The sequence below is a fragment of the Triticum dicoccoides genome, chromosome 2B, assembly GCF_002162155.2.
Source record: "Triticum dicoccoides isolate Atlit2015 ecotype Zavitan chromosome 2B, WEW_v2.0, whole genome shotgun sequence".
In the NCBI taxonomy this organism is placed as follows: Eukaryota; Viridiplantae; Streptophyta; class Magnoliopsida; order Poales; family Poaceae; genus Triticum; species Triticum dicoccoides.
This window is the reverse complement of record NC_041383.1, coordinates 814,669,036-814,680,142: the sequence shown is the minus strand read 5'-3', so window position 1 is coordinate 814,680,142 and position 11,107 is coordinate 814,669,036. Positions and strand designations below refer to the sequence as shown.

Here is an 11,107-nt window from a genome sequence, read left to right as displayed (position 1 = left end):
ACACGTCCTCCCCAAGAAGCCCCTCGTCCATGAGCTCACCTAGCCACGAGCATGACAAACCCGTGCTTCGCCGCCCCGACGCAGCCGTCGCTCCGGTGCTTATCCGCCGCACGCGCTTGTGTGTTATATGTGAGCCCCTGGTCCTTTCTCCCCTCTCCCCGAGCCTCCCCATGCCATATAGCTCGCTGCCCACATAGCACCGACCATCGCCTCCATGGGACATCGTCGCTGGCGAAGCTTCAGCCACCCACGTGCCCATGCTTGCTTTACCGTCTCCTTTGCCAGGTTGGCGTGGACCGGTCAAAACCAGTCAAAAACCAAGCCAAGTCAGCAGGGGAACCAAGTCGGCTGATACGAGGGACGAAATTTGTATGGTATGAAAAGTCCGAGATGCAAGTTGTCCCATTTCGTAGTTGAGGGACAAAATCTAGACTCCACCAAGAGTTGAGGGACGAAAAATGTACTTTTCTCTAATTTTAAATATAAATTTAATCAAAGTTTATAAAGTTTGACTTCACATAAATCTTTTTATGCAGAGTAAAGAAAGAACCAGAAGGAGCACGTGGGATAAAAATGTGTACATATGTGATTTGATAAAATTGTCCTTAACTTATGCATGCAATGCAAAATACCTAGATTTGCAAACCGAGCGAGCTTAGATGGTTAGATATTTCTTGTGGTGGAACTAGCCCATCATGGTTCATAGTCCTAAGGCCTTATTTGGTTTGGAGGAATTTCATAGGACTTTTATACGATAGGATTCTTATAGGAAATTTTTCTTAAAGCCTATTAATTCATAGGAATGAATTTTTATTCCTACATAGAATTGGTTCCTATCCTTCACACTTTAAAGTAAAATAAATATGAATCTAGACTCACTGGAAAAAAATCATATTATGTGAAACTCATAGGATTTGAGAGACTTGTCATCTCATTTCCTACAAGTTTTCTATTTCTATGATAATGGTATATCGTATGAACCAAAAGAAGCCTAATTTGACACTCGTGCATGCATTTTTCTGAATTTATTTCAGACTTTCTGGTGATGTTCATTCAGTGCGAGACATCTCCCTAATTTAAAGATGTTGTGCCGGTTCAGTATTTCAAAGGTACTCAGGCGTTCATAGGCATCTCCCTAATTTAAATATATGTACCCTCCTTTCCATCTATAATCATACGAGACAGACGTACAGATCGATAACTGGTAGATAGCGATGGCGCCCGTGAGCAACAGGATGTTCCTGCCCACGGCGGCGTCCTGGGAGGCGACGGTGAGGCCATCCTTCGTGCGCGACGAGGACGAGCGGCCTAAGGTGGCGCACGACCACTTCAGCGACGCGGTGCCGGTCATCTCGCTCCAGGGCATCGACGGCGTGTGCCGGGCCGAGATCCGGGACCGCGTGGCCGCTGCCTGCGAGGATTGGGGCCTCTTCCAGGTGGTGGACCACGGCGTGGATGCCGACCTCGCAGCCGACATGGCGCGTCTGTCCCGCGAGTTCTTCGCGCTGCCTGCCGAGGACAAGGTCCGGTACGACATGTCCGGCGGCAAGAAGGGCGGCTTCATCGTCTCCAGCCACCTCCAGGTACACACACGCGTACATGCATGCCACATACTAATATACACGACAAATTGATCAGAAAAACTCACAAGAATTTCATTGGTTCGTGTGGCGACGCAAGCAGGGCGAGGCGGTGCAGGACTGGAGGGAGCTAGTGACCTACTTCTCCTACCCGGTGAAGGCACGGGACTACGGGCGTTGGCCGGAGAAGCCGGCGGGGTGGCGCGCGGTAGTGGAGCGGTACAGCGAGCGGCTGATGGAGCTGTCGTGCAAGCTGCTGGGCGTGCTCTCGGAGGCGATGGGCCTGGAGACGGAGTCCCTGGCCAAGGCGTGCGTGGACATGGACCAGAAGGTGGTGGTCAACTTCTACCCGCGGTGTCCCCAGCCCGAGCTCACCCTGGGCGTCAAGCGCCACACCGACCCCGGCACCATCACCCTCCTCCTCCAGGACCTAGTCGGCGGCCTGCAGGCCACCCGCGACGGCGGCAAGACCTGGATCACCGTCCAGCCCGTCTCCGGCGCATTCGTCGTCAACCTCGGCGACCACGGCCATGTCGGTAGCACAGCAGTATTCTCTAATCTATCATTGGCTGATCTAGCACCGGTTCAGCACTCTTGGTTGTGACTATAATTGCATGTGCTTAAAATTCTTTTGCGTGCAGTACTTGAGCAACGGGCGGTTCAAGAACGCTGACCACCGCGCGGTGGTGAACGGGGAGAGCAGCAGGCTGTCCATCGCGACGTTCCAGAACCCGGCGCCCGACGCGAGGGTGTGGCCGCTGGCGGTGAAGGAGGGGGAGGAGACCATACTGGAGGATCCCATCACCTTCGCGGAAATGTACCGCCGCAAGATGGAGGGCGACCTCGACCGCGCAAGCCGCAAGAAGCAGGCGAAGGACCAGCTGAACTAAAGCAGCAGAAGCAGCAGTCTCTCAACGAAACTTGCATAGACCATTAATTCCGGCGGTGTGCTGTTAAATAATTCGATTTGATTAACCCAGCAGTGTGGGGGGTACATCAATCACGACGGGTTTTTGCTTTCACTGAGATTTTGATGAATTTACCGGAATTTCAATAATTTCATTAATTGGACGGTCAAAGTATTTTAGTCATTTCAGCTATAAGCAAGAATTCATTTTTTTCAAAAAATATTTCCAAAAAATAACAAATACTTTTTTGAATTTCAAGCCAACAGTTCGGTCCTCTGGCCGAAATGCAACCGGCATAGCTGAAATCTAGTAATTCTGGTAGGAGCTAAAATATTCCTGAAACTAAGATTTAAAACCACTACTATAGAATAAACGTCTACGCCAAGTGCTTCCAGTTTAAATCCACTGGAACTCGGCAAACACTGCGAAAGCCAAATACACTTCTAGGCAAAGAGTAGGACACGACACAGACATGCCCTGGCCGAGAACCTGGTAAAAGTGGCACGTCTGTGGCGTTGTGCCAGTGAGTTGTTGTTCTAGCGGTTGATCACGTCTTCCAACCAAGCTGTTTGCTAGCAACTGATGGCATGGAGTGTCTCCGTCGGATTGGCGCGGCGCGTGACAAAGGGTCAGCCGCCGTGTTGTCGGCGATTTCGTGTGGCGGACTGTGCACTTCAGGCCGAGCAGCTTGGTGGAGACCTTCTGCTGCTAAGGTGTAGTAAGACGCTGCTCGCCTAAGTGCGCCCCGCTGGTCGGTGTGGATCACAAACTCTGCATGTTGGAGGTAGGGCCTCCATTGATCTACCGCCATGTACTCCTTTCGTATGTCGACAGGCCTTGATAGCGTGAGCTAAGAGCTTTGCTCATCGAGGCTATATGGTGTTCAGCTTTTTGCAAAATTGTATCAAGGCCGGCGGAGAAATCTAGCAGCGCTTGAAGAGCTGATGTTTGAGCAGGCGTAAGGCTATCTCTTTGCTGGTGTCCAAACGATGTGCACGCCTTTCTTGTGGCGGTTGAAGAGGGGGCGGGGCAAGATATCAAAGTTCTTGATAAAATGGCAGTAATAGCCCATGAGGCTCGAGAAGCTACAAACGCCCTTGACACCAGTTGGGGCAGTCCATTGGGCTACTGCACGAATCTTGGCAGGTTCGGTGGCGAAACCTTTGCTCGCTGATTACGTGCCACAAGTAGGAAAGTCACTGATGTTCAAAAGCGCTCCTGGCATGTTTCACCTTCCAGTGATCTCAGTGAAGCAGCTCGAGCACTTGTTGCAGATGCCGGACATGGTCTTCAAGTCTCTTGTTGTACGCCAGAATATGGTCGAAGATCACCATAACGCAAATGCAAAGGAGAGGCCGCACGGTGTCATTCATAGAACCGACGAAGGTTGCTCGTTGGCCAAAGTGGCTGAATGATACAAATTTGTATTCGAAGTGCCGAGTGCGTATGAAATCCGGTCTTGTGGTCTTCTTCTTCGGCAAGTCGAATGTGGTGGTAGTTAGCATGGAGATCGAGCTTGGGGAACCACACATCGCCATGTAGCTCATCCAACAACTCTTGGATGACTAACACCGGGTACTTGCCGATGTAGAGGGCATTCAAATGCCTATAGTTGACGCTGGATGACCAGAAAGAAAAATGGCTCGTGCTTCGCTGAATGATGCATGTGCCTAGAAGTTCTACCGCCTTGGCCTTGATTTCGACCTTGTGATGCCTCTTATGGCCGTAGGGCCGTATATTCACAGGTTGTGCCCCGGGAATGAGGGCACCATGGTGGTCGCAGGCGCGCTGCATGGGATGGCTTACCGGTTCATTGAAGACGTCACTGAACGCGTCAAGCACGCGATAGATGCATGCTGGCAGTGGCGTGACAATGTCGTCCTCCATGGTGATCGTCCACATGTGGACGACGTGTGTGATCGTGCCCTTGCTACAGAGACCTTGAAGTTGAATGACGTTGATAATGAGCAACGTCTAGGACGTCGCGCAATGGTCGTGGAGACACACCAGCATGTCCGTTGTGGGGATTTCGTTCGCCTTGGCGAGCTAGTCGACTATCATCGGGCTTTGCCCCTTGATCCAATCTATTCCTAGGATGGCGTCACAGGTGCCAAGCACGAGCACTTTCATGTCGTTTGGCGAAATGGTGGTCTTGAGAGCACCACGCGGAGTGCGACACACTAGACGAACACGTGAGTTCCCTACCGTCCATCACACGTACATTGTACTCGCGTGAGAGAGGTTCGACGCGGGGTGATGGTCTACGCGATCTGCTGGTTGATGAATGAGGTAGAGCTACTGCAGTTGACCTGCATGAGCACTTCTCCGCCGGCCTTGGATCGAGGCATGAAGTTTGAACGTCTTGGAGGAAACTCTGTCCGTTAGGGCGATCACGAGATCTCCATGACAGCACCATCAACGACCTCTAAAGATGGTGTAGCTTGTTGGTCCATCATTGTGTCGATGCCAAAAAGTTCCAAGAGGTCCTCGACGAAGTGCAATTGGACCGACGTCCGGCAGATGTGCTCGTGGCCCCAATGCTCGCCGCACTTGAAACAGAGACCACAGGCGCAGTTTCTTGAGTTTCACGGTGTCGGCACGAGCAACTTTTGTGTCACGGGCACAGACTATGGAGCCAGGCATGGCGGCGGTGGTGGCAGAGGAAGCGCTGCATCAGAGCATGCTTGGGCTTTGGGCGGCCATGATGTATATTGCCGCAGCGTTTCTGTATACATGCCGTCCGTGGCTTGCTCTTAGAGCAGCACCAGTGCATACGTTGTGTCCATGTCCGGAGGCCGTCGTACCATGACAAAAATTCGGATGCCCACCTGCCGTCCTTCCACATAACGAGTAAGAAAATAGAATTGGTGAATTGAATCTGAATGGGAACTCAAATGGTTAAAAATAAGTTCAAAATACTCTATGAAATCAGCGAAAGTGGACATTTGCCAGCCTATGTAAAACTGATGGTTTAAAAGTTGGTGGCGTCCAAGGCCGAAACGATTGTAGAAAAGCAAAAAAAGAAAAATGATTCCCAATCAAACCACTAGCTTTTGCTAGATTGATTGCAATTTGCAACCAAATGAATAGTGGCTCAGGGGGCGGCACAGACAACTGATCTTATTATTGTGAAGAATTAACTAACACAAGGTATATCGGACCGAAACAAACTAATAAGAGACGACAAAGATCCATGATAAACCATCACGTTGCATAAGCCGATGGCAACAACCTGGGCATTGGCTGAACCAGTAGGGGAACAGCCCGCTGCAGGGTGAGACCGTAGGCCTCCTCCATGTCGAGTTTGTCGGGAGTCATGCCATTAACCAAGGACAAGTCGAACGCGTGCACCAGCGTGGCGGTCATGAGCGTGACGATCCTAAGGCCCCAGCTAAGACCCGCACACATCCTCCGCCCTGCCCCAAACGGAATAAGCTCGTAGTCTCCTCCCTTGACGTCCACCGTCTCGTGCGACCCGCCAGGGAGGAAGCGTGCGGGCCTAAACTCCAGAGCATCAGCCCCCCACGAGGCTGGATCACGGCTGATGGCCCACACATTGACGAGGAGGGTGGTGCCCTTGGCGACGTGATAGCCATCCACCTCGCAGTCCTCAGCGGCCACACGGGGAAGGGAGAGCGGCGTCGACGGGTGCAGACGGAACGTCTCCTTGATGACAGCGGTGAGGAAGGTGAGGCGTGGCAGGTCGGCTTCCGTGACGAGACGGGAGGTTCCCACGACGTCGTCAACCTCACGCTGGAGCTGCTTGAGGGTGTCGGGGTGCCGTATCAGCTCCGCCAGCGCCCACTCCACTGTGCTTGATGTCGTGTCCGTCCCGGCGGTGAGCAAATTCTGAAATAATAAGCATGTGCATTCGGTTAAGGTTTGTCTAAGGGCTTATAGATGCGATATAGTTATGTCCATCATCATTAGATTGTATGTGAAGATGCCTGTGGTTTAAAAAAAATATTAATTAATGAGGCAAGTATATTTTTCGTCCTCGAACTCTTTCGAGAGTTTAGAAATCATCCCCAAACTTAAAACCGAATAGTTTTCGTCCCTCAACTATCAAAATCGGATAGTTTTCATCCCTCAACTATCATCCGAGTGAAGAAGTTATACGAGACTTAGACGAGACCTAGTAAATCTGTAATATAAATCCAAAAATCATGAAAACAAACAGATAGAACACATGGAAACGAATATTCAGTTTCTCTACACTTACCAGGAGAAGAGCCTTGATGTTGGTCTCGGTGAATTTGATCCCGTCTTCCCCGGCGTCAGCGTGCAGCGGCTGTCGCATCTTGGCCAGCATGATGCTCAGCAGGTCCTTCCCTTCCTCCTCCCCAGCAAGGTGTTCTCTCTCGCTGATGAATCCATCCATGATGCGGTCGTACCGGCGGTGGAGGTGCTTCATCTTGGCCACGACGCCTTGAGGGTCGAGCCAGCGGAGCGCGGGCACGAAGTCGCCGATGTTAAAGGCGCCGGCGAGCTGCATGAGCTCGACCACCATGCCCTTGAATTCCCTGGCGCTCTCGCCAACGCCGTCGCCAACGACGCGCCGCCCCACGGCCGCCCGCGCGAGCGCGTTGGTGGCGCACACGTTGGCCTCCTGCCCGATGGCCACCCCCTGAGCCGGCGAGGAGGAGGCTGACAGCAGGTGGGTGACCATGAGTCGGGCCTCATCCTGGCGGACGGAGCGGAGGGCGTCGAGCGCGCGGGCAGAGAAGAGGTGGAGCGCACAGAGCATACGGAGGGCGCGCCAGCGGGCGCCGTAGGGCGCGAAGACGAGGTCTTGGTAGTTGTAGGCGACGTGCTCCGCGCCGGAGTTTGGCGGGCGGTCGCTGAAGTTGGCGTCATGGGCGCGGAGGAAGCTACCGGCGACCTTGGCAGAGGCCGCCACCACGAGCTCGGCGCTGCCGAAGCGGAGGCGGAACAGCGGCCCGTGCTGGCGCGCGAGGGCCGCCATGGTGTGGTGCGGCTTGGCCCCCAGCTGCGGCAGGTTGCCCAGCACCGGCCAGCCCCTCGGCCCCGGCGGCAGCGGCAGCTTTGCTCCGCTGCCATGGCTGCGGAGGTAACAGACGGCAGCGACGGCCACGGCGGCGAGGGAGGCGAGGAGTAGGAGTAAGTCGTGGTCCATGGTTGGTTTGTTTGTTCGTTCACTGTGGATGGGATTGGGATGCGTATAGATGTCAAAGAAGTGAGTGCGTTCCGTATATCCTAGCCGCTCGTTTTCGTCGGGATTGCCAGAGTCGTCACGTGGTCGATGAGTCAACGATTATCAGTTTATCACTTGTAGCGCCATGTCCGGACCCTGTCGTCTTCTTCCCAACAGCTCGAGAGAAAAAAGGGCGATCTTGGCGACGACGATGAAGCCACGGCCTCCCCCCTCTGTCCGCTGCTCCGGCGGCGGATGAAGGGGAGGATCCCGTTCCTCTGGGGTGAAGATCGAATAAATCTGCTTCGGCTTCTTTCTCTTCATGATGATAATTTTTATAACGACGTTGAGAAGGTGGTAGCCCCGTCTTCTTGCCAGTTATTTCAGACAGTGAGATCTATTGTTTTTTGTGTTGTTCGTGGCTTCCATCTCTCGCAGAGGTGTCATCGGTCAGGACAAGATGATGATCCAGAAACGAGTTTTGTGATCCAACGACGGCGGTTCCAATGTTCTCCCCCGACTTCATCGGTGGGAATCGATGGATCCAGATCTAGGCCAGCATGGGGATGATCGCCGACCGACATGCCACGGCTACAAGGGCCTTGCTGCATGTAGCAGGTCAGTTCATCGGTTATGAAAGCCATTTTGGCGATGCTGCTGCCCTGGATCTTGAGATGTTGGAGGCTTCGTTTCTCTCCTAGTGAGCGCTTTGGTGACACTGGAGTGTGGAGCCAGCTGTTGGTTTCTATGTGTGCAGAGATCTCTTTTGAATGTTTTGTAAATTTTATTTTCTTGCACTAGTAGAAAACAGTGCATCAGTCTCGGTTTCAGATGGCCTTTAGTCCAGGTTTTGCAACCGGGACAAAACGGTCGGGACTAATGCCCATCACTTTTTGTCCCGGTTGGCTTACGAACTGGGACTAAAGGTGCTCCACGTGGGCGCTGTGCGCCCAGGCAGGAGGACCTTTAGTCTCGGTTGGTAACACCGACCGGGACTAAAAGGCAACCATGCGTCAGCAGTTGCCAGACGCTGTTTTTTTGAAAGGAAGGGTTTAGGGGTTTTGAATGGTTAAGGGGTTTTCATACTGTGTTTCCCCTTTTTATTTTTGTGTTTACCCTTCGATTCTTTTACATTTAGGGTTTAATTTTTATTTAATGTTTTCCATTCTACTCGACGCTAACTACTACATATAGCAATGAGGGAACTGTCGGTGCCAAAACTGGCGGATCTCAGGTAGGGGGTCCCGAACTGTGCATCTAAGGCTAATGATAACAGTAGACTGGGGACATGATGTTTACCCAGGTTCGGGCCTTCTCGATGGAGGTAATACCCTACTTTCTACTTGATTAATCTTGATGATATGGGTATTACAAGAGTTGATTTACCACGAGATCGGAGAGGCTAAACCCTAGAAGCTAGCCTATGGTATGATTGTTGTTATGTCCTACGGACTAAACCCTCCAGTTTATATAGACACCGGAGGGGGCTAGGGTTACACAGAGTCGGTTACAGAGAAGGAGATCTACATCCGAATCGCCAAGCTTGCCTTCCACGCCAAGGAGAGTCCCATCCGGACACGGGACAAAGTCTTCAATCTTGTATCTTCATAGTCCAACAGTCCGGCCAAAGTATATAGTCCGGCAGTCCGGATAACCCCTTATCCTGGACTCCCTCAGTAGCCCCTGAACCAGGCTTCAATGACGACGAGTCCAGCGCATAGATTGTCTCCGGCATTGCGAGGCGGGTTCCATTTCTGAATACTCCAAGATAAATTCTGAACACAAGAACCGTGTCCGACTCTGCAAGATAAATTCCATATACCACCGTAAAGAGGATAATAACCCACGAATCTAATCTGCTGACAACTCTTTGAAACGTGACATCACGCCACGGTCCGACTCTTATTCGAACCGTTTTTTACAACCGGCTACCGCGCACATTACGAGGCGGTTCCATTGGCACGTCTTGTCGAAGCAGAGATCATGTCCCTCTTATTATAGGATCCTCATCAATACGGGTATGGGTAATCCAACCCGTGCCTGTTGGCATGACTTCGTGTTTTTAGGAAAGTCCCGAACGGTTACGCTGGGGACGCTTGATATTCTTCCCCCTTTATAGAGGGGTCAAGGCCTATCCCTCTATCTCCACGCTTGCGCTTTCTCGCACCTCGAGTTCCAACACCCAAAGCTCAAGCTTAAGCACCCCGGATCTTCGATCATGTCCGGATCTGACCATCAAGGCCGGTGGATGGCTTCCTCTGTCACAGAGGAGGATTTTGCAAAGCTTAGGGAGGCCGGGTATTTGACCGCCGATGTTAAGCACAGGCTTCCCGCCCCCGAACAGGTTATTCCCACTCCCGAGCCCAACGAGAGCGTCATATTTGTCTCCCACTTCCTCCGGGGCTTGGGCCTTACTCTTGATCCCTTCGTGAGGGGGCTCATGTTCTACTACGGGCTAGATTTCCACGATCTAGCTCCGGATTCCATCCTCCACATCTCGTCGTTTATCGTCGTGTGCGAAGCCTTCCTCCACATCACCCCCACTTCGGCCTATGGCTCAAGAATTTCAATGTGAAGCCGAAGATGATTGAGGGGCGACACGCAGAGTGCGGAGGCGCCACAATAAGCAGGAACGCCGATGCCCCGTGGCCCGAAGGCTCCTTCCCGGAGGTATCTGATCTATGGCAACGGAGGTGGTTCTACGTCAGAGCTCCCCGAGGCTCAAAGTGGGCAGCCGCCCCCGCTTTCCGCTCGGGTCCTCCGCCTCGACTGGCGTCGTGGGCCAACGTGGGATTGAACTGGGGGCCTGCAAACTATGTACCGACGTTGCAGAGCCGCATTCGGGAGCTTCTCGAGAGGGACATTAGTCTTGTCAAAATAATCCAGGTAATGCTAGTTCGGCGGGCCCTGCCGTGCAAACGTGGACCTCTCTGGATGTGGGAGTTCAATCCAGAAGGTCCGCGAACCATTCAGCACTTCTTCGGCATGACGCCCGAAGGAATGTATAAGTTGTTCTTCGGACCACGAATAAAGTGTCTGGACACCACCGAGGATGCGGGCCTGAGTTGCAATCGCCCAGATACCGAAGTAAGTAACCCTATAACCAAACACTTCGCTTATATTTGTCACCGCATTGTTCTGAAAAACTGTCCGCGACCAGGATTGGCTTAGTAAGGCGGAGAGGATCAGTTGTCCGGCCCCGCTTCCTGAAGGCCCGCCCGGTCTGGCAATAGCCAGGATGCTTGAGCGGGCGCTAAGACAAGTGCCATCGGAGAAAGACGAAGGGAGGAGCGGAGAAGCCAAAAGTGAGCCTCATACATTATGCATCCCGTTGACACACGAACACGTCACGTGTACCCTCGACGCCGGGGGTGATGCACCGCAGCTCATGTCGAAGGAGACCCGACCGACAGCGCGATACGCAAGACAGTCGACGGGCGCTTTTGCAGACCCGAAACCCCACA

General features: G+C 52.7%; 2 protein-coding genes across 2 annotated transcripts; one reads left to right on the top strand and one right to left on the bottom strand.

Moving 5' to 3' along the window:
- The first annotated feature begins 1,214 nt into the window (after positions 1–1,214).
- Positions 1,215–2,647, top strand: LOC119366543 (naringenin,2-oxoglutarate 3-dioxygenase-like). Its single transcript, XM_037632298.1, has 3 exons — positions 1,215–1,583; positions 1,684–2,112; positions 2,222–2,647. The coding sequence occupies exons 1-3, from the start codon at positions 1,215–1,217 to the stop codon at positions 2,468–2,470; spliced, it is 1,047 nt and encodes a 348-aa protein (XP_037488195.1). The 3' UTR covers positions 2,471–2,647.
- A 2,833-nt stretch (positions 2,648–5,480) lies between these two features.
- On the bottom strand, positions 5,481–7,634 carry LOC119366542 (flavonoid 3'-monooxygenase CYP75B3-like). The gene is made up of 2 exons (XM_037632297.1): positions 6,711–7,634; positions 5,481–6,337 (listed from the first exon to the last, which is right to left on the bottom strand). The coding sequence occupies exons 1-2, from the start codon at positions 7,623–7,625 to the stop codon at positions 5,693–5,695; spliced, it is 1,560 nt and encodes a 519-aa protein (XP_037488194.1). The 5' UTR covers positions 7,626–7,634; the 3' UTR covers positions 5,481–5,692.
- Between the last annotated feature and the right edge of the window lie 3,473 nt (positions 7,635–11,107).

Bases quoted from the DNA above. Each gene is read 5' to 3' on its own strand.
- LOC119366542 (XM_037632297.1), bottom strand. From the start codon at position 7,625: ATGGACCACGACTTACTCCTACTCCTCGCCTCCCTCGCCGCCGTGGCC. The intron at 6,338-6,710 runs GTAAGTGTAGAG...TTATTATTTCAG, and splicing joins ACATCAAGGCTCTTCTCCTG to AATTTGCTCACCGCCGGGAC.
- LOC119366543 (XM_037632298.1), top strand. From the start codon at position 1,215: ATGGCGCCCGTGAGCAACAGGATGTTCCTGCCCACGGCGGCGTCCTGG. The intron at 1,584-1,683 runs GTACACACACGC...CGACGCAAGCAG, and splicing joins TCGTCTCCAGCCACCTCCAG to GGCGAGGCGGTGCAGGACTG. The intron at 2,113-2,221 runs GTCGGTAGCACA...TTTTGCGTGCAG, and splicing joins ACCTCGGCGACCACGGCCAT to TACTTGAGCAACGGGCGGTT.